Consider the following 27,403-nt stretch of genomic DNA (forward strand, 5'->3'; position numbering starts at 1 on the left):
TTTTTGCGGTGTAAATATATATCAAACACTATAGACAAATCTACTCAGATGCTTCTATAGATCTGTTTGATGTGGATATAATAGACTGGCCGTGCATGAAACTATTACTAGCGCAATACGAACCTACAATACAGTCAGTACGACTTTGTTGTTCAACCATGGCAAACGCCGACATATTCTACACGATACGAAACCTTGAGTGACATTTTTCTGAGTCAGTCTCCCTCTCCCCGATGACTCACGCATCACTCGAACATTCGTATCCCTTGAAGAATCATACAATTGGCGGAATATCAGCGTGACGACCTATACGATAGAAGTACGAAATTTCGTCATTCCCCGCGGTTAGAAGACTTGCCGGTCGTCCTCAACAGTCGATGACTTACACTTGCCCCAAGACAGGGCGGCGATTTTGAATATTTCAAAGATAGACTCATCAATGGCGCAATCAGCTTCCGAAATATCAGAGCCCAAAACTGCGCCGAATGAGACAAACGATGCGGAGTCGGACGACGAGTTCCACGATGCCCATTTCCCCGCAGACGAAGAAGCTGTACGTGCGGCCCGTCTCAACACACAACAGAGCTAATAATGCGAACAGAAATTATTAAAAGAATCGAACAATTGCAAAGCCGAAGCAAACAAACAGTTCGCCGCCGCCGCCTACTCAGATGCCATTTCCACGTACGATCGCGCACTGGCCTCCTGTCCCAATTACTTAGATTACGAGATTGCGGTGTTGAAGAGCAACATTTCGGCATGTTACTTGAAGCTGGAGGACTGGAAAGCGGCCGTTGACGCGGCGACAGCGAGCATCGATAATCTTGATGGATGTCTCCCAAAATCCAAACAGGCCGACAAAGACGATAGTACCAAACTTTTGGAGGAAGAAGCAGACGCTATCGTGGAGCTTCCGGACGACGATGAAGACGAGGCAAGGCAGTTAGAACGTCTACAGCAAGATGACAAACGTCGAGATGATGTCAAGAGAATTCGAGCCAAGGCATTGATGAGGCGGGCTCGTGCAAGAACAGAGTTGGATGGTTGGGCTAATTTGCAAGGTGCGGAGGAGGATTACAAGGAACTGGCGAGCATGGACAATCTGCCGCCGCAAGATCAAAAAGTTGTGCAACGAGGGTTACGAGAGTTACCACCTAGGATTCAGGCTGCGAGGGAAAATGAAATGGGAGAGATGATGGGGAAGTTGAAAGATGTGAGTTTCATTTGTTGGATTGACTGAATCGATGCTGATAATCCCGTAGCTTGGGAACGGCCTTCTGAAACCCTTTGGGCTGTCGACGGACAATTTCAAATTCATCAAAGATGAGAATACGGGAGGATATAGCATGCAATTTCAGCAAGGAGGTCAATGAGACTCTTAATCAATGAACCGGCTAGGTTCTTGTTCACAAGGATCTTGATATACCCCCTAAGGTTCTGGACTCGGGGAGCAAGACACTTAGAAGCGCCACTTGCAGCATAACGCGAGTAGTAACGTGTGCGCCGGAATCCCGGAGTGTGTCCCTTCTCTCATAAATGTTTGCCGGTCATTGGCAATGGTTGTACCTCAAGGGTGGGGGTTTGTTATCAAGTGGAGGGAGCTAATTGCAAGGCCGGATATAGACTACAACTAAATACATGAACATAATTCCCCAATCAAATACCTTTGTCAGAATAAATCATGGGTGGTAGAACTTTAGATCCCGGCTTGTACGAAATGCGGAGAACCCCCGTCCCCCGCTCGGGTTTTCCGACTCGAGAGTCTTTATCCGAAAACCTTTGAGCAAAGAAGGAAATGCTTCTCATTCTACCATGCTGTCACTTTGACTGAGAATTTTCATCTTATTGAATACGAATAGGACAGCAGAAATAGTCAGCAACATGAGTGCGCTCTTACAAACCACATATCTCGGCCAAGTCCAAGGCAAGAACATCGACGGCGTAACGCACTATCGCGGAATCAAATATGCTTCTCTGAGGAATAGGCTCGCAGATGCAGAGCTGATTACTTCTAGATCCTCCGATGAAGGAGCTTTGGACGCTACAAAGGACGGGTAAGTGGTTCTTTATTTCCGATATTTGACTGAGAAACTATGAACGGCTGATGTGCGTGGTAGACCTACGGCCGCTTCTCTCGTCAATGGGTGCGATTTTGAACAGAGCGCCATTCAGCAAAAACTACCCAAGAAGCAGCTTCCGCAATCTGATACGGAATGCCTGAACTTAAACATCGCTGTGCCAGAGGGAACGACCTCTGCCTCAAAACTTCCAGTTTTGCTATTCATACATGGCGGAGGTCTCAACATTGGTGCCAACTCGTGGCCACAATTCGACTGGACTCGATTAATCAAGTTGTCTGTTGAGAAGGGCGTCCCTATTTTGGCTGTTGGACCCAAGTACGTTGCTACCCTTAGATCATGGGTCTCATTTGAAAGGCTGACGTGACATAGCTATCGCCTCGGCGCCTTCGGATTTCTGACATCGGAAGAGCTTCGTGCTGCAGGGTATAAAGCCAACAATGGTTTCCGTGATCAGCGAACTGCTATAGAATGGGTGCATAGACATATCCGTGACTTTGGCGGTGATCCAGATAACATTACACTTGCAGGAATGAGTGCTGGTGGAGGTAGTATAACTCTGATGGTCCTCGCACGAGTAGAAACTGATATTTTCTGCAGGCTCGGCCACCCAGCACCTTCACTCTACGATCCCTCTCTGCAAACGTGTACTATCGATGAGTGGACAGAACATTCTCCTGACCCCTCTGCCGTACGCGGTGCATGAGGAGGGTTACGAAACGGCCATCAAGGCCTGGGGCTTCGACAAGCTATCACCTGAAGAGCGCATCAAGGCAATAATCGAATCGCCAGCCGCAGAGCTCGTGGCAAAGATACCTCCCAATGTTGCCCCCAACTTTGCTATTGACGGCGATTTGATCCCCAATCCACCAACTTTTGCTCAGATTTCAGACAAGTCTACGACTAGCTATCCTGCGGGAAAGAGCTGGTGCAAGGAGATACTCATTGGCGATGCTCAGCATGATGTTTGTTGAAATTGTCATCCAACTTCTGAAGAGTTTGCTGACAACTCGCATAGACTAGTATATTCGGCATCCGTCTTGGATTTCAGGCCAAGAATGCAGCACCACGATTCATATCCACCCTTGGAAAAGCCCTCTCGGCATACCCATCCGAAATTTCCTCCGAATTACTATCGTCATACAACATCTCTTCTACGACCCCGGATAAAGAAGCGTTTGACCATATCCTCGAGTTCACGAATGATGTTCTATTCTACGCACCGGTTCTAGCATACGCATCCGGGTGGCCTGAAGACGGCAATGCATATGTCTACTACTTCAATGAGCAGAATCCATGGGAAGGCCCCTTCAAGGGCCAATCCACACACATTTTGGATTTGGCTTATTTCTATCAGAATTTCAATGATTACCTGACACCCGAGCAGCAGGAGGTTGCACGAGCTTTTGCTGAGGATCTCCTCAAGTTTGTTACTGGCAAAGCGCCATGGGAGCCTTGCAAGGGAACGGGTGAGGATTTTAGAGCGAGAATTTTTGGACCAAGTGGAAAGCAGCAGGTGAGACGACTTGTGAAGGATGCTTATGGGGGTGAGACGCAGAGAAGAGGTGTGATTCCGAAGCTTGCGAGCGAGAAGGGTGTGAAGCTGGATGATTTGACTGGGGTGTTCTTTGCATTTTTGGGCACCTTCTCTCCATAGGTAGATAGTTAGATATCTTGATAAGTGAAATTAGCAATGAACAAAGAGTGAATGAAATGACTTGCCGGATCGGGTAAGACTTACTCCAGGGGGATTCCCGAGGTGTGGGGTAATACCACTTCTCCACATGCCACCAAGGAGTTAGGGCTACTTTCAACAAACTCAAGATACGAATTGGCAAGACTTGCCTGAATCCAGCCAATTGCGGTTCACTGACCCCTCTCTGGACTATTGCACGGTTCTCGCTTTAGCTTTTGTCTCTCTGTCAGATTTCTTGTGTCCTTCCCAGGTTGGCGCCCATCAACTAGCTACTCTACAAGAGTAGCAAAAATAGTCAACATGGTCAACACGATTGTCCATCACCATCAATTGAACGCCACATTCAACGGCACGACAGTAGACTACGCAGGCTTCAAGATCAAGAAATTCAAAGGGATCAAATACGCTCATATCCCTGCTCGATTCGAGAAGGCGCAACCCGTCGCACCTAAAGAACTGAGTGGGAAGACGATTGATGCTACTCAATATGGGTATGTCCCTAGCACTCTTTGCTCGTGAAATCGCTACTTATAAGGGGTTATAATAGTCCCAAATGCCCACAGGTTGACGTCGACGTCCGTCATTTACTACGAATTCCCGAAGATTTTGAGATCAAGGAGGAAGCTGAAGATGAGTTTGAGTGCTTGAACCTAGATGTCACTGTGCCGGCGAATGTGCCGAGTGGTCAGAAACTGCCGGTTCTGGTTTGGATATACGGTTAGTTTTGCACATTTAGACCCCTTTTAGGCTGAAATTCATTCTGTGATTAGGTGGTTCTCAAGCAGTTACATTCTGCTCTGCTGCGTCTGGTATCTGCGGTAAATAATTGTCATCCTGAAGCTCCATAATAAAAGCTCATACATTCGATAGATACTACAAGAATTGTCGGGGACTCAGTCAAGGCCGGAAAGCCAATTATAATAGTTGCAATGAATTATCGACTGAACCTCTTTGGGTTCGGAGACGGTAAAGGGACCGCAGAAGTCAATCTCTCGCTCAAAGATCAAGCGTTGGCAATCGACTGGGTTAGAAGATACATCGAGGGCTTCGGTGGTGATTCTGTGAGTACTGCACCTTTCTGCTGGACTATGGTCATATTGATGAACAATCTCCTAGGAAAGTATCACCCTCTGCGGCGAAAGTGCCGGCGCAGTCTATGTTCACGCTCACCTCATAACCGGTCCACCAGTGAAACGCGCAGTTCTCATGTCCGGATCTCTGCACTTGTCGCCGCCAATGCCACATCAACTCGGGAAAGGTGTCTTGGAGGTCTGCGAAGCTCGCGCGCAGGAATTAGAGGGCAAATCGTTACGTGATTGTAGCCAGAAAGTCTTCAAGCAGATCCTGACAGAAAATAATTTGTCTCGTTGTTGGATGCAAGAGGAAGACATTTTGGCAAACTGGGAAAATAAGCAGGAACAGGTTGATGAGCTGATGATTGGCGAGACTGAATTTGAGGTACCCCCCTCCTCCCACTACCCGTGTGATTTGATGTAAGGCTAATTCATCGAATAGTCAGTAATCTGGCGCAGAGGCATCGAGACCCTCTCCCCCACAGACATAATATCCACTTTCACAGCCTCCGATCCTGAACTAGGCGACAAGCTGCGCAAAGCATATCACATATCCGCCGATAGGCCAACATCAAGTACCCTAGGTGTCCTAGATCTTCTGCACGACTCTAAATTCGCTCTCCCTACCGAACTCGTCGCGGAAAAACTCATCGCAAACCAGAAGAAGGTATACCGATACCTTTTTGATGAAGTCAATCCATGGCAGGCTTCTTCTCGCGCGCATCATGCTGTGGACCTTTTATTCATATTTGGAACAATGGACTATTCACATAATCCACCCGCTGAAGCCGTAGGCGAAGACATGCGGAGTAGATGGATTGATTTCGTGAATGGCAGAGAGCCATGGTCCGAATTATCGACTACGCAGAAAAGATTCGCCTTTGGGCCTTACGGAGATTGTAAGGAAATTGATCAGCGACAGTTTGCAGGAAGGAGGAGGGCACATGTTTTCGGGTTGTTGAGAGAGGTTGGACCGCAGATTTCTAATGGAATAGCGAATAAGCTGGCTGCTGGGAAGATTAGTTTGCTTAATTAGAGCATGGATTAATTCGATAGAACATATATTCTGTGCTTCTTGTCTTTTATACGTTTACGGGAAGGGGGCTTGGGAGACTAGTCAAATCTCGTTCAAAGAAGGCAGTCATAAAGAAGATGATACTTGGATATCAAACTGCTATTCACAATGACGATATACAAAACCCACAAACTCATAAATACATCGACTATTTTCATTCATTCGTACCAAACCCAACTAAGAAGTACCATTGACCTTCAGCTTGTCCACACCCTTGGCCAAAATCTCCTCAACCTCCTTTAAATGGCTCGAGAAGTTGTCCACCAAATTATCCCACATCTTAGGCTCATGTTCGTGCTTCTTACTCGAGTTCCATGCATAGTCAGTAATTGTGAAGGGTCGGGAAGACTCGAACATGAATGCGATAGAGGCGGGCGAGATTTGCATTACGGGTGGTGTGGATTCGGTGGCTTCTTTGAACTGTTCATAGGCGACACCGTGGGGGACCACTGTTCACAAGTTAGATACTGGGTAAAGATTTCTCTGGAAGAGATTACTTACTGCCACACTCGAAAGAGATACTGCCTGGCATGAATTCGTCGGATCGACCACCGTAATCTCCGTAAACGAGACCCATGAGTTCCGAGGCCGCGTTACGGTGGTAGTATGGTGGGCGATAAGTGTCTAATAATCAGTTAGTCGGTTTGCATACATATCTAAAAGAGTCCTTTAGAGATAGACATACGAGAAGCAACATCCCATCGAGGAGAAAAGATCAAGAAATCGGCAAGAGGACTTGTGATGTCACGGGACTTGGCAGTCAAGACACAGAAAATGGAGGGATCAATGTGATCAACGGAGATGGAGCCGACATTGACGAATTTGGTCATGTCATACTTGTAGGGAACCTGTAATATAATATAAGTATCTTGCAAGCAGAATCAGGAACGAGTCGAACATACGTAGTTTCCGTGCCATGCAACGACATCGAATGGCGAGTGATTCTGCGTGCTCTTGAAGTACTTTCCGCCAAGCTTGTATACAATCTCCCATGGCTCTTGGACAACCTCATACTGAGCGGTAGGAGTAAGGAAGTCACGCGAGTTGGCGAGTCCGTTGGCACCCAAGGGACCCAACTCCGGAAGCTCAAAGGAAGAACCCCAAATCTCAAGAATGTAACCTCGAGAAGGACCATCAGGCAACTCAACACGGAATCTGATTCCACGCTGGATGACAACTAATTCTCCGGGCTGCACAAACAATGGACCGAACTCAGTCTGGATGTTAAGAGCGCCTTTCTCCGGGACAATGAGGAATTCGCCGTCGGAGTTGACAAAGGCCTTTTTAGTCATGCTCTTGTTGGCGACGTATACGTGGGTGGCTAGGCCCTCGCGAAGGGTTGGGTCACCAGAGCCAGCAAAAGTTCGGAGACCAGTGACAAAGTCGGTTTCTTCCTCGGGAATATCTGTGGGCAACCAGGCGAGTTGAGTGGGCGAAACGTGAATCTTGGGGTTTAAGGGAAGGAAGCAGCACTCGGTGTCTTTGTTATCTGGAAGTTCAGTCTGGTTGAATCTTAGTTAGCGCAAATTGTGCAACGCAACATGAGGAACATACGAATCCCTGATGGGCCACGGCAGGGCGCACGCGATAAAGCCAGGCCTTCTTGTTTGCATGTCGCGGTGCAATGAATGCAGTAGCGGTTATTTGCTCCGCATAGAGGCCGAAGCGGACATTGCGTGGAGAGTTTTGACCATGAGGAATGGTTCCTGGAATTGCCTCTGAGGAGAAGCTGTTTTAGTTAGTATGTCGATGCTCTCCCAAGTTCAACGTACGGCCACATACTGGTTCCCGAATCCTTCTTGGTACTGTTAACGGTTAGCATCATCTTTAGTTTTGATTGATTCGTAGTATCTAGTAAACACACCTTGTAGGGATCATTCTTCCGTGTGTTGAAAGAAGGAATCGTGGCATCTTTTTGAGTCTCAGCCCAATGGAATATCTTCTGATACTCCTTGGGATCTTGGAGATCAGCTGTGGAAGGCATAGTGACTGCGTATCAATGTTGAGACGTATGAAATACACTACCAGATGACTGAAAGAAGAAGCTTTTGCTAGGTTTGTCTTCGAAAATGTCTCCGACCAGTGTAGACGTCCCAACGGCCCTTATAAATTGCACCGTCATCGACTAGCCTGCCTCGGTCAAGGCAATAATGCGTACTTCCTGGCACTTCCGGTGGCTCCAAATACGCCTGGCCACTAAGAAGGTCAGGTCATACGACATTTCCATCCTTAGTCAAGAACAGTTCCTCGTGGTGTGAGCTCAGGCTTCGCCGGGGAGAAATTATCGCTGAATAGCTTCATGTGGGGTATTGCCGTATCAGGAGAGCAGAGGGCAACTCCGTAACTCCGTTATAAGCTGATTTGGCCAGGAATGATGAGTGAGCATGACCTAAGATTGCTGGTTGGGAAAGGATGGTAACGCACGTCCTCCATTTGCCGGAGGATGCCACATGAAGATACGTAAGGTGGGGAGAATCTACCCCGACCTTAGAGCGGGATGGCCGGGAAAAGGCTGAGACCGTCTCCACATGGTATTTTGGACAGGCCACGGCAGTTGACCAGGGTGAGATATCCCGATGGTTTTGATGGTTACTAGTCACATGAACTATTTGATAAGGTCTGAACAAATTTGAATAAAACTTAAGTGAATATTCGTTAACGCACTCATAAAACCAGAAAAATCAGTTATTCGGTGATAAATCGCAATACAAATAAAAGGAGATCCTTAAACACCTTTCCCGGGTATCTATATCGTGTCATCGGCGAGGCATATGTATGAATGATACATCATATAATCGTAGAGGCATCGTTCCAATCATTCTTGTGGATAGAGTCATTATATCCACATTTCAGCATAGGCCACTGTTTGAGACGAGACTCATGTTGCGTAATGGGAGTCTAAAGCTGAATCTTACTATTGCATTATACAGAACCAGCGTCTCCATCTTTCTCGTAGACGACAGCCAATTTTTGGAGCACGTTGCTCATTCGGCAGGTAACTAGTCGTGTCAGTAGCCATAATTATCATTTCGCGGGATTTCCACACACCGTTCCAGGTCCAGCTAGCATTAATGTACTCAGCGAATAGCTTAGCTAAACCGGCAGCCATAGACTGATTTTCTCCCCAACGCTTGTCAACCTCGTTCAGTACCTCCGATAACTTCTCCAAATTCTGCCTTTCTTTGTTGTCGGGCTGGACATAAGGTTGCGTCTCCATTGTGTGCACCCATTTGGTATAGAAAAGGGCTAGTTGAAGTTAGACGCCAGAGTTTTAATGTGATTATTTCACCAACTTACCAGTATCCCACATGGCCAAAGCGTGTTCAACACTTCGTCCCAAAGTAGTTTCCTTCTCGGAGAGCTTGTGTATCATCTGCAGCGGAGATAAAAGCCCATCGAGAGCCTGTGCAACGGCTCCTGCGAGAAAAGGCGTCCGAACTTGATCGCTATTAATGTAATTTCTAGCGGCTGTATATGCTGCTTGTTCATCGTCTTTGAAGAGCAAAGCGCGATCGAAACTTCCACTACCAGTGAAAGCACGCAGATAGATACTACGGAGCACCGCCATACCATTGAAAAGTAAAGGACCATCGACATCGTCCCAAGAATTTTCTCCCTCGGCCGAGCGTCGGTGTGCGAGAATCATGTAACATCGGGATAACGCCGCTTCGGTTTGACTGGTGCATAAAGCCTTCATTTGCTCTTCTTCTTTCGCATCAGCTGAGAAGCTAATGAATGATTGAGTGGACTGTGTTATATGCCACATATGCACGTTCACTGCATGCATCAGAACAGTCACTGCATAAGCAGACCACTGGCTTTCTGAATCGAGATCAAAGTCTTTGCCAAACAAGACTTTTGTCAATGCCGTATATACATCCGTGTTGGGTGATTCTCTAGCTGCCATTGCTCTCTTCCATTGATCCTCATCCGTCGCTATCCAGACATGTTCATCCGCAGGCAACTCGATTTTGAGCTCCTCAGTCGTAGAGATGCAGGGCGAAATATTATAAGTGAGCGTCAAGAGACTACTTATCACAAACATACCGAAAAGTAGGCGCTTAGACGACTCCCTGGAAATCCAACCAGACCAGCTGTTGGGCTCTGGATTGGAAGTGGCCAACAGTGCTGCTTTGCGTGATGAAAACTCCCGCTGGATGAAGCCGACATTCTCAAGTGCCCAGTTCACTGCATCAAGGTCACCACCGAAGGCCGCCTGAACGATAAGAAGTAATTTGCATTGAACCTCCCATAGAGGACGATTATAACCGGACCCAGCATTTTGGAGGGCTTGCTTTGCTAGTCTTGATAGGGTGCTGAAAACCTCCTTTTCAGCTCCAAACAGTGCGCCAACGGAACACATAGCTAATAATAACGGGGCAGGAGTGGCCGAAATGTTGAATGACGGAAGATGAAATAACGGTAGACGAGTGTTGAAAGACTCGAAGAATTGTTTCATATAGCTTTGAATGTCTTGCGAATCTGCCATCTGTGAGTCTTCAACCTGGATGTTGTAGTGCTCTTTGAGATCTGTAAAAAAAGCGGCTCGATCTTGCTCTGTAAATGCCATGTGAGAGTTGTCGCTATTTGACACCTTCGTATTGCAAAATGGCCGCCCTCGACGGCGAGATTCGAGCGAAGACGGGTCTGCAGATGATGCATCGGACACATTGGTAAGTAATTCCAGAGTGGATTTATTGCTGAAAGATTCGTCAAGGTATTTGGTTAGTGCTTGCTGATCGAGACTCTGACAGGGAAATAAAGCAAGTATATTCACATTTTCGGTATCAGGAAATGAATTGTCTGATGAGTTTGGCACATTGTTGATCTGTTGAGCACCTGCTGTGAGGTTAGGGTCAATTGGGAAGCCCTGATATTGATTGAATTGCTCTAGGATATATGACTGCATGTGACCGTCATATACAGCATGATGCTGGTCTGTCGGATACGCAGGGATGTATTGATACGGCACGTTTTCATTGCACCCACCCGCGTTCATATATGTGCCACTGAGTAGATTGGGATCCATAGGAAACTCGACTTCCATCCCTTCCGAAGTACCAGTGACTAGCTCCGGGTCGCTGATTTCGGACGAAGATGATACACGAGGCGACGGAAGAAAGCTTTCATATTGTATAACGGTTTCGTCATTTATGCGCATCCCGGCATGTAGGTCCTCTTTGTACTGCGGCTCTATTTGGGGGAGTACTTGCGGGAGTGGGTGGACCTGGCTCCAACTATTCCGACTCTGACGACGTCGAGCTGGACGTGCAGAGGCATCTGGGGGTGCGTTTGCTTGGGCATTGGCCCATTCATCGGCATGGAGTGTGCGCTCATGTCGAACAAGCAGGTCTCTGAATGAAAGAACACGATGTTTAGCAACGATATAAAAAGAAAGATTACCGGGGGAACCTACTTCCTGCCATATGACTTCTGGCAGAATCGGCAGGTAAACGGACGCTCCCGGAAATCTGGCATTCCTCAATCAGTCAAATTGAATCAGTATGACAGACCGATATAATCTATCGACTTACGTGCGCGCTCGTGTCGGATGCAATGCTCAGTTCTCTTGAAAGTCCGGCCACAAATAGTGCAGGCGCGCACTCTCTTGCCTTTCTCAATCCTCTCTAGAGGCATACCGTTATCTATGGCGGGAGAGGKTATCGGAAGGGCGATAAGCGAGATGACATCAACGACAATTGGAGTGATGAATATAAAATTTTAAAGACAGAAGCAATCGGACGCATTGATGAAGTCTTGGAGGACGAGACAAACCGAGGTGGCTGTAGTCGCAGAGGGAAGGATGACTCTGGAATCCAGGATTGGCTAAGCAGGGCGTGCGGGGGAAGTTCTGATGGAGCATAAGAAAGAGGGCCTGGTGGGGCTCTGGATCCGGTTAGCGCGGAATGACAATGGGTTGTCGTTGTGGCCGTGCTTAGTCATTCGCATGACTTGCATGATGATTCGACATCACGTGTGGCCTACGTTGGCACGTGCCTAAGGGCTAACCATTTGTGCACTAATGTGTCCCTAGCTTCTCTCTGCCCCTGTATGACAGTCCATGGGATATGGCATATTTCTCTTGCAATATTTACGTTCATGTCAGCATTTAGAATTGGAGTTACGGTATGCAACAAGTCTATAAAATTCGAGAACATGATTTTTCCACAATGGAAACAAGCTTACATTCGATCTCCCATTAGGTCTAAGCATTAGAGTAATAGACACCTCTCCTTCATGAGAAGAATCGGAACATAAATGTGTGGCTATGTATGCAAGGGAATCGCCACGTCCTTCGAATTTGGTATCAACGATAATCGTGTATCCAGGACACGCGTACACATGTGTCAGTAATTAGAATTCTGTTTTCTCTTCTATGACGCCAATTCCAGAAAAACCGACCCTCTTCCTTCCCATGCCAAGTGACTTGCATCGATTCGTGATGTAGGACAAAGGCGAATTAAGACCAAGTGACGTCGGGTATAAGACCAATGTGATTCATCATTCTTTTCAAAAAAGTGAAGTTCGATCGTCGCTTAGAGGAAGTAGTCGGGGGTCCGTCTTGAAACCATCGGCTCTCCAGCGCGAGGACATGGGTCGAATTGCAAGCTGTCGTCATTAGTATTTTACTTTGTTACCAGACAAGTCAAGACTGAGAACATACAATGTGTATTTCAAATGCTCGTCAATCTCCATGATAGCAGCTTGGTTACCACAACGGTAACAATAGTTTGGAGCTGTAGATGTCAGTTAGTAACTTGTTAATTAGGTTCATTCCGGCTGACCGGACCATACCTGAAAAGATTGTGACGACGTTTCGGTCCTGGGACCAGTTGTATCCCTCCATAACCAATTGATGAGCACGCGCGACGAGAGTCAATCCGTTGTTATGGTTGAATGCCTCTGAAATATCCTGTCCGAATGTATAACCAGCACCACGGGGAGATATTCCCCAGCCGCAGCGATCATCAGGGTCACTCCAGAGTAAATCGCACATGGGCCCTTCATGAGGAACTTCTTGAATACGATCCAGAGATCGGATATTGTCGAGAGTATCGATCGAGGGACTGAGACCTCCGTGAAGGCAGAAAATCTGGTTCTCAATCAAAGCGGTAAGAGGGAGATAGTCGAAAAGGTCGGTAAAGTACTTCCACACATTCGCATTTCCGTATTTGCGAAGGCATTCGTCGTAAAATCCGTAGACTTGTGTGATCTGTCGAGATTCGTGGTTTCCACGAAGGATTGTGATGCGTTGAGGGTAACGGATTTTCAAAGCAACAAGGAGTGTGACGGTCTCAACAGAGTAGTATCCACGGTCAACATAGTCACCTGGTTTCAGTCAGCCTTGCCCACGGAGAAGATTTGATGGCTCAATCTAGGAACACTACTGACCCATGAATAGGTAGTTAGTGTCTGGGTTGGGTCCTCCAATACGGAATAATTCCATCAAATCATGAAATTGTCCATGAATATCTCCGCAAACCGTAACGGGGCATTTCTATTGTTTTCACGAATTGTTTGTCAAAATATGCCCCTTGCTCGTGACTGTTAATCGAAAATACGTACCACTGGCTGCACGTTCGACTCTTCCTGAAGTACTTCCCTGGCCTTATACGCAGAAAAATCGATTAGCTACACATGCTGAAAGGCCCTGTCGTGGGTAGGCTTACCCGATCACACAATCGCTGCACGTCATTCTCTGCCAACTGCTTGCAACTCATCAAACTCTCAATCCATCCATCAAGCGTGGGAATGGATCCAGGATCTGAAATGGGAGAGAGATTATGAGGCTCGGGAGAGCGCGCTGTGTCGATTTCCATATTGTTCTCCATCTTATCTTTTGTGTGAGGGAGGTCGACGTAGCAAGACCTGAAGGAGGGGCGGACGAAACGAGGGTCTCGTGAGGTTAGGCCAGTGTCAACAGCAACGACTCGCTAGCGACAGCAAATGAAGGGAGACAGAAAAGAAAGCAATAATTACAAGAGTGTTGAGATTGTTTATTGTGTAATAAGGTGATTGATGTTTGTCACGGTGGTGGGGATACGTAGATGAGCGGGTTTTTGGCTTTGTTCTTTGCGAGGTTGCGTTTGGACAACCAAGGCTAACTCCCGAATAGACGCGGAGGTTGCGCCACGCCAATAATGTGCCACACTAATGTTACGCTACGCCAGAAAACAAACAACCTCTTCCCGCCGCGAGGACCATCCTACAATTTTCTCTTATGTTGTTCTGCTCGAATAATCGCAGAAAATTCTCATTTCATTATTCAATAATACATTGTGCGAATCAAATCATTATTTTAGTCGTGAAAATATCTCATCAACCCAATTCAATGGATTAATTCCCATTGTTAAATGATGTCACCACCGCCGAATCCTCCACCGAACCCTCCAGATCCAAACCCACGTCCTCCAGGGCCAGATCCTCGACCATGTGGCGGTGCATCCCACGGACCTACAGGGTCATACCTCGCTCCTGGCGGCGCTCGAGGATCGTAACCGCCGTGTTGTCCTCCAAACCCTCCAAACATCGGATCATCGGGCGTCGGATGCATCCCACCACCTCCCGAACCAGGTCCAAATGTGCCTCTTAAAGGGTCGCGAGGGCCTAGGCCTTGAGGATAGAGATCTCTATCACCGCTGCGTGGATAGTTTCCATCGCCGTAGGGCAGCGCGCGGCCCTGCGACTGTCGGCTCAGCTCATACTCGTCTTCAAAGCCAGGGGGGGCAAAATCGCCAGTAGGCGCTGGTCGCCGTGGTGCTGCAGCTAATGGATCATCGAATGGGTATGGGCGAGCAGGCGGAGGAGCTATGTCCTCTCGTAACGGGTCATGCTGTGGAGGCCCTTCCGGCTGCTGTTGTCGTTGCTGATCACGAGCTTCATCGGCGGCCTGTTTTGTTGAGCTTGGTATGACGAATTTCTGGATGACGTGAATCTTGAAAAGACTGATCAAATCGTCGAAACGATTAGGTGACACAAATATTGACCTCAAATTGTCTGGCTGATCTGATTGTATCTGGAAAGGAAATGCAGATGACGAAATGAACTCGGTCACCGGTACATCAAATGATGTTGCCTTGTCTTCCCCAGCCAGTCCCATAATGACTGCATTGTTGCCGAGTCGACTGACTTTGAGTAAATATTCAGTCGATGACTGTTGCCGAACATATCGGAAAGAGTAAGTATTGTTGTGAGCATTCCAATCCTTTGGCAGAATTGTGGCGTCTGTATTATCCTCTACTAAACCGTCAGTAATCATCAGCTCTTCCCAAAGATCAAGTCTTACATACCAATATTATGTTCTTCACCTAATCCAATGAGACGAAACTGTGTGGCGACCATAGATGCGTGGCCAACAAGTGCTATTGCTTCGTAGGCATTCTTGATTGATGGTCCTGTTTGTCCGTCGCCCCGCAGCGATGCCAGCACCACTCCCAGTATACGGGAAGGGTCCAACGTGGTGTCTTCTGGGCCAGCCATGGTGTTTGTTCTCGTATCAGTGAGTGTTGAATAAGGGATGTTTTGCTTTAGTCTGTGAGTTATTTGCAAAATAGATATTTATCCATGGGAGTCGTTACATCAAGACAGGCTGATGATGCCTGATGTCCGTCGGAACTATGACGGGCCGAAATAGACAAACAGTGCAAACATAGCCCTAAGCCTCCAGCACCTGCCTATCTCACAGCTCTTCTTCTTATGTCTGTCACCAGACAACATTTCATTGTCAACTGTCTGGATATCATTTCGAGGCAAGCCAGTCGTAGCTTACTACTGCTTGCTTTCACACTCATTCCATGTGACTGGTCAGCAAGCTTGCCTTGACTGGACTCGATGATAGACCTGCTTTGATGAGTCCTTTGAGCTGTTGCCCTTGCAGAAGCAGCTAGTCTTGGACAGCATGTAATGCTAGCAGTTGTTTTACATGATGATTGCTCGACAATTTAGCTTCAAGCTCTAGGCTGTCTTTCATGGATGTTTGTGGCAATAGTACCGACAATCATAAATGTCACGCACCTTGTCGTCCATATCGAGAGGGTGACTCAATATCTTGACTATAGCAATGTACAAACAGAATCTATTAAGCTAAAAGGAATGTCTTGAATAGTCTGAAAAATAATACGAGCTTGGTCACTCAAATTCCTATCAAAATGTGCCAAGCGAAAAGCGAGAGGCTGGCGAGCTGGTGGACACTGGACAATGCACATTCGTTGCGATTATTGTGTGGCTCTTACCTCCACGCCGCGCCCCTGATTCGCCGGTCCCGACGAGCAGAAACGGTAGAGCTAACCATCACTTGCACTGAACTTTCACGGTTTGATCTTCTCTCTTTCGATCTCCAACGTCTCTTCGTTATCGATCTCGTCCACTTTTACGGTCAGCTCCTCGTTTTCATCTGAAATCGCCCCTCAGCATACAGCATTGTTGCAACCTTCTGCAACTTCTGTCCCAGCGACCCTTCCCCCGGCCTGTATTTTTTGTTTGTGCCGTGTGCGGAATCATCATTCTCTTTTTTTCCCAGCGCCATCTTTGTTGCCACGAGGAATCGCGTATCTTGGTATAGACACATCTCAATACCAGCCTTGAGAGGTCATCCTTCTATAAGCTAACAATTCTTCTGCAGCAACAATGCCATTACCATTACCTTCGAGCTTTGCCTCAGCCGCTGCTGGCATTAATCAAGATTCAAAGAAAGACGGTGCTATGAGCGGAGAATGGTGCGTCGCAACCCTGTGCTTCTGGAGATTCCCTTAACATAAGATTTGTTTGTCGGGGTTCACCGTACTAAGCCACCATCGTCATTCAGGACGCGGTCTCGTACAAACGGAGCAACACAAACGTTTCGTCGCCCTTCTGTCGCGACAAATTTATCGCACAACCGTGATAGTAGCAGTCAACCTACATCTACTCCCACTTCTGCAGCATACATTCCTCCTCATATGACCTCCAACTATCAATCTCGCAACGGTTCGACAGTTGACAGCCGATACTCCAAGGAAGACCTTCTGAGCATCTTTAAGGGTCAACGAGATTCAGGAGCGTTGGGAAAGAATATGGGGGACCATTTCTTAGCCTCGTGGAACCCGCTTGATGATACAGCAGCTACGAATGGTGCGTGGGCAAAGAAAGAGGACCAAAAAGATTCTCCACCCGGCCCTGAGGTTTGTTGGGACCATTTGGGACATTATGAACCACTTGGTTTAATAGATATGACGGAGGAGGAACGTGAGGTATGTCATTCATATTTCCTATCACATTCATTTCTCGTGCTAAATGTTCGTTTAGCTCTTCTCGACTACTGTCAACTCTCCATTGAAACCTCCACCATCAAGCGCCACTAAAGACAATACTCCTGGTGTCGTTGGACGCAAAGCCTCCGTCTCTCACTCTACTTCGTTCAACACCTCATCACCTAGCTCTGGACGACCGGGTACGCGACGCCGAGAGACTCAAGATTCAACAGGCAATCCCATGTCTCCGACCGCCGGTTCTCGTTTCTTCCGAGAAGAGCCAAACACAACCACCCCTCCTCCTTCTCTCCTCCGCCGTAAGACCGACCTTCGGGATGCAGGATCGACTGCCAAACAGTTAGAAGAGAAGGATAAACCCAAGGATTTACCGGACATTTCATCACCTTTTGGATCTTTGAAGCGGAGTGCTACGAATCCAGTTGTCAGTGGCTTAGCTGGCACTTCTTCGCCTTGGACGTCGGCTTCCCAGACTGCCAATATGTCACCGATGGGCGCATTTGGAAGCTTTTCACTGGCTACTTCTAGCCCGCAAGCCCCGACATCTGCTGTTGAGAAAAGACCTGGCTTCGGTAGTGTCCGTGGTGAAAGCAGATTCAAGGGGTTGCTCTCGAAAGATAGCTCGGAAGATGTTGGAATGCTCGCTAAGGACAAGGATTTGGCAAAAGAGATAGAGCGTCTTGCCGAAACTGAGGGAACAAGTCGTTCGCAATCGCCATGGAACGAAATTGTCAAGACTCGCGCAACCCGAAGCGAAACGAATCCATTTGATGAGCCCCGTAGTGGAAGCGCTGCTTTGGGCGGTTCTGAGGAAGTTGGTTCGACACTAGACGAGCTCGGGTTTGCCGCTTTTGGCATGACGGCAGGCGTTCCTGGTCTTCGAGATCTGCTCGGTCGTGGCGACGGTGCCCATGGTTCTCCAAGTCACCTCCAGGGTCTTGAACCAACCAGTCCGACAAATACTAACCCCTATCAAAGCCCGCGAGGTGAAAAGGTTGATGACGATGTCGACACTGATGGCTCTGATGTGCAGAGAAGCCAGCATCCAGGCATCAGTGGCTTGCGTGATGACGCTGCTGCCGCTCCCTTTGGCTCTATCCGTCGAGGTGGTTCTGCTCTGGATATGTCCACTGGTGACCGCAGTCAAACTTCTAGCGTAGGCCCTGGCAGGGGCTTCTCTAGTCTTGGCGGGTTGGCTGGTCTTCCTGCTATCGGTGGGTCAGGGGCATGGCCGTCTGCCGGGGCAATTGGCACGCCAACACGTGAACGAGCTGCTTTTACCGGATTTGGTGATCCTATCTTTGGGTCTATGGCCGAAGTCCAGTCTCCGGGTCTTTCTACGCTTGGTGCAGGTGGTTTCTTCGGCTCTCACGGGGGACTTAGTGGAACGGGAAGCATCGGCCGGGCGAGCAAGATGGGCTCTCTTTTCCCGCCTTCTATGCAAGACAATGCCACGGGTGATATTGGACGTCAGGAAGACGGAAGTAGGTCTCAAGGTAAGCCATATCAGTGAACGGATACTACAGGGGAATACTGGACGACTAATTCTATGACAGATCTTAAACCTTCTACATCAACGCCCTTGCAACTTCCAACCACATCTGCCGGTAGTGCTTTGGCGACTCCACTGGCTTCCACTGAAGTCTCACAGAATCAACAAGGATTGTCTACTGGTGGCTCCAATGCTTTGCCTACGGCTCAGCAACGAACTATGGTTATGCCGGATCGCATGAGATGGATCTATCGTGATCCTCAGGGAAACATTCAGGGACCTTGGTCAGGACTAGAAATGCACGATTGGTTCAAGGCGGGATTCTTCACTGCTGAGCTTCAAGTCAAGAAGTTGGAGGATCCTGAATTCGAGCCTCTGGCTCAACTTGTACGTCGAATTGGAAACTCACGCGAGCCATTCCTTGTACCTCAGATAGGCATACCTCATGGTCCTGAGCCCAACCAAGCTGCAACATGGGGTGCTTCAACACAGCCCGGCGCTGCTCAACCTCCGTTCGCAAACAGTTTCCCGACCTTCGGAACCACACTCACTGCGGAGCAGCAGAACGCATTGGAACGGAGAAAGCAGGAGGAACAGTATCTCATGGCTAGGCAGAAAGAGCATCTTGCTCAACAACAAGCTATGATGAAGCAAATTCAATTGCAGGGCGGACCGCATACAGCACAGCCTCAGCTACAACATCATTCCAGTGCTCATAGCCTTCAAAGTCAGCCAAGTTTTGGAAGCATCACTTCTCCCACAGGAGGCTATCAGCAATCTCCTATCCAGGGACCTATTCAGCCTCCACAGCCGATGCCAGGTTACTTCGATGGTCCCTTCAGACAAAATACCCTCCCTTTCGGGTCACAAATGCTCGGGACTGACTTTGGGTCGCACGAAGAACTTCCTGGCTTTCTTGATCGCTTGAGTTTGAATCGGCCCGGTCCCTTTCCTGTAAACTCTCAAGGCTCATTTAGCGGTCGTCAGCAAGAAGCCGGCATACACCCGCAACAGGTCAATTCAATCTTGCAGGAACGCGCACGCCTTCAACAAGAGCAGGACCAATACGATAAAACCCATTCAGACAATATTTTCGAACAACAAGCGCGAGAAGAGCGTTTACGCCAATTTCATGCTCTCCGCTCAGATGAAGAGGAGAACCTGTTGAGAAGCAGCGAAGGCTTATCGTCAATTCCAGCCTCCGCCACGGGACAGCAAGCTGAATCTGCTCAGGAGCTACATGAAGAAGAATCTTTTTTGCAAGACCAGGAGACGTCCATCAATGAACCACTCTCTCTTTCCCAGCAGGTGCAGAAGGCAGCTACGGCACAAAGACAACAACAGCAACAGCAAAAGCAAGCTCAAGCTGAGGCTGCATGGGTAGCCAAGGGGGATCCCGGCATTCCCCATCCTTTCCCACCTCCGCCATCTCAATCTCCTCTTCCAGCACCGGCTGCTCAGCGGAATCGTCAGCACGTCGCTGATGCTCTTGCTGCAACTTCTCGCTCTCAGAACCAGACACCTGTTGAAACTCCGTACGCTTCCGTTGCTCCTTGGGCGAAGGACAACATTGAAGCACCCAAGGGTCCGTCTCTGAAGGAGATTCAGGAGGCAGAGGCACGCAGTGCAGCTCAGCGCGAAGAACTAGCAGCACAAGCTCGTCGTGCTCAGCTTCTAGCTGAACAGGAGCGTCTCTCGCAGGTACAACAAGCAGCAGCACCCGGGTTGCCATCAACAGCCAACTGGGCCAGCAGTGTGTCTCCTGTCACCCCCAGCACTGCCAGTACAGCTTGGTCCAAGCCAGCTGCAAAGGCTACTGGCACACCCGCCAAGACTCTTGCTCAGATTCAAAAGGAAGAGGAGGCACGCAAGCAAAAATTGGCCCAAGTCAGTGCTGTTCAGACAGCCGTCACCACCGCCGCTTCTCCGGTATCTGGAAAGCGGTACGCTGATCTCGCCAGTAAAGTGGCTGCCTCGCCAACCACTGCGGCTGCTTCTGGTGCATGGACTACGGTTGGTGCCGGCGGCAAAGCTAAAGCACCACTAGCTGCTCCAGTTGGCCCTCGCTCCACTAGCGCTACACTTGCTACTCCTCAAGTTGCCAAGCCACGACCTGTAGCTCCAGTCAAAACTACGACCATTGCCACCACCCCAGTCTCGAATGCAAACCGCGCAAACGAAGAGTTCACAAAGTGGGCTAAGATAACCCTGGGCAAGGGTCTCAACAATGGAATCAATGGTATGTATTTGGCTTTACATTTTTTGAACAAATGCTGATTGTCATATAGTCGACGACTTTGTACAACAACTACTCTTCTTACCTGCCGAAGCGGAAATCATTTCCGACTCTGTCTATGCCAACTCTCAGACATTGGATGGTCGCCGTTTCGCTGAAGAATTTATTCGCCGTCGCAAGCTTGCCGATAAGGGAATCGTTGACCCTGTCAGCAGCAGCGCATTCACTGATCAGAAGGCGGCTTCTGGCGGCTGGAGCGAGGTTGCAAAGAAATCTTCAAGCCAGCCTAAGCAGGAGGATGAGAGCGCTGCTACGTTCAAGGTTGTCGCTGGCAAGAAGAAGGGCAAGCGGTAAATGTTAGGTGACCTTAGAAGAGCGTCTGACTGCCGTGCATAATCGTGTCTTCGCGTGGGTTTTGGGTTTTCGAGCTGGACGAGGCATAAACATGGCGAAAGTAGCTACATTCACCATGTTAGCTTACAGTCTGTATTGTAGTATTCGGTGCGGGTGACGGACTTGCTCCTTTTCTCCTCAACTGTCATCATGTACAATAGCCTAGCTCAATCAAATAGGATTAGTGGTAAAGCATGCACACTTTTTCTTCTGGGTTTTTTCCATCGATGATCATGTTCGTATCACATCATAGCTAACTAATACTCATTGCCGGCTAGGCATGCAATTGCACATGTGGTATACTAGGCATAGACATGATCGGCTCTCTACTTCGCTAGTAAGTATGTAAACTCAATACTACAAAGGCCCACAAGCCAGAGAGGAATGATATCTACATCGTGGTTCGACTTGAGTGCTTTTGCAATTCATACCTTTGCATAAAAACTAAGTACATCATTCTTGGGTATCAAACATTCTGGGAACCGTAAACCAAAAGAGAAAAAAACTGTCTACTATTCAAAGCATGGCATCTTTCAGATCAAAGGAAGATCTTACACTACCTCTCGAAGCTCCTCTGTGGAACGTTTCCTCTTGGATGGAATCGAAGTCTCCGGAACATTGGAGGAGGCCTGTGGATCAGGCACTCCGGAAGAGAAGGAGGTATTGGAGGTTCCGCGGGAATCGGTAGACTTGGAAGCGTCATCAGAGCTGAAGGTATGAGTGGAGCTAGAGGATCGAGACTGTGAAACATTGGAGCCATCAGCGGCTTCACAAACAATAGGCCGATTTGGAGCAACGGTCTCAGCAGGGATATTGGAGGAGCCGAAGTCATTTGTGCCATTAATAGTGGGGACATCCTGATCAGGGTCACTGATGACGTTAGTAGCGATAGGGGAATGGGAAATAGCAAAATCCTTGGAAGCGATGAGATCGTTGGACGGGTTGGAAGAATTGGAAGCAATGGGGTCATTGCAAGTAGCTGCTTCAACGGAGGCGCTGGATTCCTTGGCTGCCATAATTGCCCTGGGAATCTGAGGGTCGGTAGGGTTCACATCAAAGATCCTAGTTGACCCCTCCAGTGAGCAAGTCAAATACTGAAGGAAAAAGTTCAGGTTTTGTGTGCATTTTTCTTCCGTGGTAAACTCATAGAGTTTACTCTTTCGAATAACAAGCCCTGTCTCATTGTAATAAGCTTGCAGAATTCTGCCATGTAGATCGTCCGAAAAGGTGAACATCATCATCTAGACGAAATCGGCAATGAGTCAGTCAGCATTCTAACAGTGCTAATAGAAGAAGCCCATCCATCGTCTCACTTACAGGAACGATATTATGTTCAGGGTATATCTTTTCGCTCACGAGTCGATTCCACATGACCGCTACAAAGGCTTGGATCTCAGCAACCAAAATCCTTTCCTCGCTTGGAATGCTGCTGCACATCGTCATCATCACATGAGGCAAGCTTAGGGCAACCCAGGCATCATCTGGATTGCAACGGCTGAAATCGTAAAGAACCGAAAAGAAGGGTTCGATTTTGCGTTTTCTTCTGTCATTGCGCTCCAATAATTTCACGAAGTGCGTCGTACTATATTACACGCAGATGAGTCAGCAGCTAGCATTTGTGGGAGGAGGAGATATTATCTCATATGATTGTCACGTACGGCATCAGGTCTTGTTTCAAAAGACTCAAGTCACTTAGAGATATGGACTTCTCCTCTCCCGGTCCCTTCCGAAGCACAAATTGAAACCAATCTTTGAGCCAGTGGGAAAGATCGCTAGCATCGATCGGTCTTTTGAAGAGTTGAGGGCTATCATCTGTCCATTCTTTATGAAACCACTCCAACTTGAGCTTTGTGTCTCGATCGTCATGGTCGGGAGAGAACTCTCCAAGATATTCTTTTTTGCTCGGTTGGAAAAAGTTGGGATTCGGGGTTGTCTCGTACAGACCATTATCTCCATTGAAATTCAGATCCTCGTATTCGATATTCAAGTCTTTCAGAGAGGCTGGGTCAATGTAAGAATTGTCTTCGAACTTCACAAGTACATTCCATAGACGGAAGAGATTGCTCGAAATCTTTATTCGAGCTCGAAGCGCTTCCTCATCAACGCGCTGTTTCTCCTGTTTCTCCTTCCGCTTACGGTAGGGAGGGAAGAGTTCCAAAAGGTTCTTCATTGAGGCGAGTCTTGGTCGTGACGTGACAGAGAAGAAGGAAAAAAAGACTGCGTGTCAGGAGCGAGCTGGCTGCTGTATGAATGATCTGAGAATGAGGTGTTGACGGGTTGAAGAGAGAGAAAGGTAGGGAAGTTGATGTTCAGAGAATATATGACTACGCCTCCTTATATCACATGACCCACTCAGGCGTAGAAGGTAGAAGCCGAACAAAGAAAAGGCTTCTTCAGGCAAGTGCCGGGCGTTTGCCCTCTTTGTCAGGACAAAAGTGTGTTAAAGTCATCGGATCTACCTCAATAACATCTAACATCTTGTACCAAAGAGAGCTTCCGGCCACCAAATATCAAATATCCAACAAGCTAGTGTATAAGATTGATCTCCATGCACACAAACTTCAGATATCGAATTTCTTCAGGAATAATGATCGGGATCTCGCTTCTATAGTACATGTATGTGACACGCCCTCTACGTTGATCAATGCATTTTGCTCTTGAAATAGAGCGTGATTGCCGTCATGAAAATGGCAAACTCCCTCATGTCTTCAGACCTTTCCACGTTCAATGGGCCAAATGTTTGCAAATATAGGACTGAATCATTCGTAAGCTGACTTTCTCCTCCAGCGTCTTCCAAGTAATCCAGGTAATTCTTGTGCACCTCTGCCACTGTGACGAAGAGGCAATGCCCGTATTGTGATATGAGTAGACGGCTGAAAATCTGTTAACATGGGCCTGATCAACTGTCTGCACCGATAACTTACTATTTCACAAGTTTCTGCAGGCTTGGGTTTTTTTTCCGCTCACTCAATATCCAACTCGCCATTTCCACCCCTTCCTGCATCCGTACGGCTTCGGGATTATTCTCTCGCATTTCTCTCTTCACTTCGACAATACTCAGAACACTTTCGTCCTTTGTGGAACGCAATGCACCGTCAGTATAAACATTGAACTGTCCCAAACGAAATTTTGGGCGGAAGTGTGTGGGATCTAACGTCCACTCCATGGGAACCCCAAGAACGAGGTCACATGTGGCTTGCAGCAGAAGGATAAGAGCTGAATTGGGTGTGGTCTCCTTGACTGCCACGAGATACTCGCTCGGATCAACGTATGTCTTATCTGAATCATCCGAGGCCTCATCGCTATCGTCGGAATCGAAATTTGTTTCACTCGGCTGTATTTCAGGTGGCTTTTTGGCGGGTGTCCGTTGCATAAAGTCTGGAATTGCTGATTGACGACCGCTATTGGCGGCTTGAATGGCTTCCGTTGGTCGTGATCCGGATCGCAGTTCCCTCAAGGGTGCTTCCGAATGAGTAGTTTCCTGGTTCTTTTTTCTCAGGATCTGCTCGTGAAATACTTTCACGGGCTTCAAAGACCCTGGCCAGTCCGACGAGCGTTTCTCAACGGTCCTTACGGGCGTGCAAGTAGAGATAAGTCTGAGGTATGCTTGAAACTCTGGGCATTCGTCGACTAGTCTTGTAGCCTCAATAGATAACCTATCAAGATCCCAGTCCCTCCAGTACGCCAAAAATTTGATCTCTTTAAATTTCTCTTGCACAGAGATGATCCTGAGCGCCACAAATTGCTTTTGAGTAACGTCACTGCCAGATCCAAGGCAGTTCTGTGGCAAGTTGTTGATAGTTGTAATACCAGCGGCTTTGCTAAGCCGATTCAGAGTGAGAATTTTTGAGGGTATCTCGAATCCTGGGACTTTGGTATGCAATTGAGTGGAGAGCTTCTTAGGCTTGGTTTCTGATTTCGATGAGAGCTCTTTTTTAGACTTGGTAGCTGATTTTGGGGTGGCTGTCGCTTGCGACAAGCGCTTTCTCTTGTGTTCTCCTCTGCCAGCCATTTTAGATTTTGTGATGTCTAGCATATTCGCAACCAACAGAGTTGGTGGTGCTAGGGTATGATTTTATATCTGAGGTCTATCTGGTGTACAATCTAGCTCTTTAAAGAATATTACTCTTTCGTATCTGATTCTTACTACAAGCATTGATGGCTTTTTGTTGGATCATGTCTTCTAGGGTTCTCTCATCCATCCTCCTCTGTGTGAAGGTCACAACCTAGATCCAAATAATGCTCTTGTATATCTTAGACCGATGCTCACCAGAAGCATCGGTGGCTCTTTGTTAGTACCCTATGACTCTTGAACGTCAAATACATGTACACAAACTACAGTAACCGGTCCTAAGGTGCAGCCTTTGATACAGTTCTTGTGAGGCACTAATGCAGACTTATCAATCACCTTATTCGATTAGGGTTTGCAGAAGATTTACACAAGACAGTAACAAGAACAAACATTGATGTGAGAGTGGTTCGTTCCTAGCCCCTATAAGTCAACCATTGTCTCCCCATTCACTTGCATGTGGATTGACTATCTAATATTTGTATTTACAAATAGAGCACTTCTATATGTCAGACCAAGACATCAATAGCCAGTCGAGTGGGCAATATCCTTCATCTGCAACAAATTCTCCTGCATCGATTCGCATTTGACCCGGAAACGCTCATAGCAGTCCTTGCCAAGCGGCACTCGCAAAAGCCCTTCTTTTCCAGCAGCCATGCCGGTATTCGTGACAACGTCGAGGATCCTTTGTGCTGCTTTGGCAGGATCACCTTGTTGTTTTCCATCTTTTGACTTGAACGCTTGGAGAAATGTTTCGAGAGGGGTTCCGGTATACCCTTCGTTCATGCCAGCGGCCGGCTCGACGTATGCAGACAGAAACTTTGTGCGGAATTCGCCTGGCTCGATCAATAGCACTCGGATACCGAAGGGAGATAGCTCTCTCGACAGACTTTCGGACATACCTGGACAATGATGAGCCTACTATCTCATGGATTAATCATGCTTGGTAGAATACTCACCTTCCAGCGCAAACTTTGAGCCCGCATACATCGCACAAGTAGGCAACCCATCCAATCCCGCAGAACTGCTGATATTGATCACCGTCCCGGACTTCCTCTTCCTCATAAACGGCAAAGCACCCTTGAGCACTCTCACCGCACCAAACACATTCGTGCTGAACTGTGTTTGGATCTCTGCCTCGCTCATATCCTCAATACTACCGAGCAGCGAGTATCCAGCATTGTTGATGACCACATCGATCACACCGCCAGCCTGGTTGATCGCTTCTTCCACTTTCTTAGTGGTCTCAACCTGGGTTACGTCCAGCTCAATCCAGGTTCCGCCCAGCTTTGAGATTTGGGGGTTCTCCGCAGCGGCCTTTGTTGGGTTGCGGGCGGTTGCGAGTACTTTGTGGCCGGCTTGGAGTGCTGCTTCGGCGATTGCGGCGCCGAGGCCAGAGGAGGCGCCGGTGATCAGCCATGTTTTTGACGCCATGGTGAGTCTCTCTTAGTATCAAATACCTCTTCTGTCTGTTGGCTGAAGGGGTTCTTGAGGAGTGTCTGCAACAGTTGTCATTCCAGAAGGAAGTATACATCAATCTCTACAATCTACACCTTTATACGAATCCGCAATTTTCCAAAATCGGATTTTCACGGCGTTATTATGACTAACGCCTAGTCTATCAACATAAAAGCCAACGAGTATGCTAGTTAGATATATGATTTGTTTGCGATATCAGCTAAATCGGATATTACGGAATTATCGGCTAATCTCCGCTACCGCTGATACTATTCAGATTCTGAAAACTTTGGCCAATACGCATGGGGACGGATGACGACGGAGGCTCAAAACATGAGCGGGGCGGCTGGTGATTATGCTTCTACTATGTACACGATTTATAGGGCATAAAGAGAAAGCGAGGGCAGTTCCAACTACAAAGTTCAATGGAAATGGATCCTCGTAGCCAAAAGAAATTCGTTCATTGTCCTGGCCTGTCTATGCAAATAATAAACATGGTATTCGTTATTGACACATGATGCCGTAAAGAAAGTCCAAGTCTGTACAAGTCGGCGTATAGCCTCGCTATACATTTATACATTCAACTG

The 27,403-nt window shown here is 47.8% G+C and overlaps 10 protein-coding genes across 10 annotated transcripts; 4 read left to right on the top strand and 6 right to left on the bottom strand.

The window, feature by feature from the left end:
- Positions 1-439: 439 nt before the first annotated feature.
- BHQ10_005530 (uncharacterized protein) lies at positions 440-1,373 on the top strand (the record flags this gene model as incomplete). Its single annotated transcript, XM_040878017.1, has 3 exons — positions 440-553; positions 602-1,213; positions 1,263-1,373. 3 exons carry the CDS (start codon positions 440-442, stop codon positions 1,371-1,373), a joined length of 837 nt encoding a protein of 278 aa, XP_040734034.1.
- Positions 1,374-1,881: 508 nt separating this feature from the next.
- On the top strand, positions 1,882-3,735 carry BHQ10_005531 (uncharacterized protein; the record flags this gene model as incomplete). The annotated part of the gene is made up of 5 exons (XM_040878018.1): positions 1,882-2,054; positions 2,118-2,396; positions 2,451-2,626; positions 2,679-3,043; positions 3,097-3,735. The coding sequence occupies 5 exons, from the start codon at positions 1,882-1,884 to the stop codon at positions 3,733-3,735; spliced, it is 1,632 nt and encodes a 543-aa protein (XP_040734035.1).
- Positions 3,736-4,074: 339 nt separating this feature from the next.
- Positions 4,075-5,883, top strand: BHQ10_005532 (uncharacterized protein; the record flags this gene model as incomplete). Its single annotated transcript, XM_040878019.1, has 6 exons — positions 4,075-4,265; positions 4,322-4,491; positions 4,545-4,583; positions 4,645-4,835; positions 4,891-5,232; positions 5,290-5,883. 6 exons carry the CDS (start codon positions 4,075-4,077, stop codon positions 5,881-5,883), a joined length of 1,527 nt encoding a protein of 508 aa, XP_040734036.1.
- A 216-nt stretch (positions 5,884-6,099) lies between these two features.
- Positions 6,100-7,906, bottom strand: BHQ10_005533 (uncharacterized protein; the record flags this gene model as incomplete). Its single annotated transcript, XM_040878020.1, has 7 exons — positions 6,100-6,371; positions 6,424-6,546; positions 6,608-6,770; positions 6,825-7,424; positions 7,477-7,651; positions 7,705-7,727; positions 7,787-7,906. 7 exons carry the CDS (start codon positions 7,904-7,906, stop codon positions 6,100-6,102), a joined length of 1,476 nt encoding a protein of 491 aa, XP_040734037.1.
- Positions 7,907-8,844: 938 nt separating this feature from the next.
- On the bottom strand, positions 8,845-13,754 carry BHQ10_005534 (uncharacterized protein; the record flags this gene model as incomplete). Its single annotated transcript, XM_040878021.1, has 11 exons — positions 8,845-8,921; positions 8,971-9,168; positions 9,220-11,276; positions 11,339-11,393; positions 11,457-11,567; positions 11,666-11,808; positions 12,587-12,659; positions 12,718-13,251; positions 13,315-13,420; positions 13,489-13,530; positions 13,593-13,754. The coding sequence occupies 11 exons, from the start codon at positions 13,752-13,754 to the stop codon at positions 8,845-8,847; spliced, it is 3,558 nt and encodes a 1,185-aa protein (XP_040734038.1).
- Positions 13,755-14,272: 518 nt separating this feature from the next.
- Positions 14,273-15,402, bottom strand: BHQ10_005535 (uncharacterized protein; the record flags this gene model as incomplete). Its single annotated transcript, XM_040878022.1, has 2 exons — positions 14,273-15,162; positions 15,213-15,402. 2 exons carry the CDS (start codon positions 15,400-15,402, stop codon positions 14,273-14,275), a joined length of 1,080 nt encoding a protein of 359 aa, XP_040734039.1.
- Positions 15,403-16,548: 1,146 nt separating this feature from the next.
- Positions 16,549-21,250, top strand: BHQ10_005536 (uncharacterized protein; the record flags this gene model as incomplete). The annotated part of the gene is made up of 5 exons (XM_040878023.1): positions 16,549-16,637; positions 16,727-17,150; positions 17,206-18,664; positions 18,725-20,899; positions 20,949-21,250. The coding sequence occupies 5 exons, from the start codon at positions 16,549-16,551 to the stop codon at positions 21,248-21,250; spliced, it is 4,449 nt and encodes a 1,482-aa protein (XP_040734040.1).
- A 590-nt stretch (positions 21,251-21,840) lies between these two features.
- Positions 21,841-23,459, bottom strand: BHQ10_005537 (uncharacterized protein; the record flags this gene model as incomplete). Its single annotated transcript, XM_040878024.1, has 3 exons — positions 21,841-22,530; positions 22,607-22,871; positions 22,948-23,459. 3 exons carry the CDS (start codon positions 23,457-23,459, stop codon positions 21,841-21,843), a joined length of 1,467 nt encoding a protein of 488 aa, XP_040734041.1.
- Positions 23,460-24,212: 753 nt separating this feature from the next.
- On the bottom strand, positions 24,213-25,301 carry BHQ10_005538 (uncharacterized protein; the record flags this gene model as incomplete). The annotated part of the gene is made up of 1 exon (XM_040878025.1): positions 24,213-25,301. One exon carries the CDS (start codon positions 25,299-25,301, stop codon positions 24,213-24,215), a length of 1,089 nt encoding a protein of 362 aa, XP_040734042.1.
- A 579-nt stretch (positions 25,302-25,880) lies between these two features.
- On the bottom strand, positions 25,881-26,792 carry BHQ10_005539 (uncharacterized protein; the record flags this gene model as incomplete). Its single annotated transcript, XM_040878026.1, has 2 exons — positions 25,881-26,260; positions 26,318-26,792. 2 exons carry the CDS (start codon positions 26,790-26,792, stop codon positions 25,881-25,883), a joined length of 855 nt encoding a protein of 284 aa, XP_040734043.1.
- Between the last annotated feature and the right edge of the window lie 611 nt (positions 26,793-27,403).

The sequence above is a fragment of the Talaromyces amestolkiae genome (assembly GCF_001896365.1).
Source record: "Talaromyces amestolkiae strain CIB chromosome Unknown scaffold10.1, whole genome shotgun sequence".
In the NCBI taxonomy this organism is placed as follows: domain Eukaryota; kingdom Fungi; phylum Ascomycota; class Eurotiomycetes; order Eurotiales; family Trichocomaceae; genus Talaromyces; species Talaromyces amestolkiae.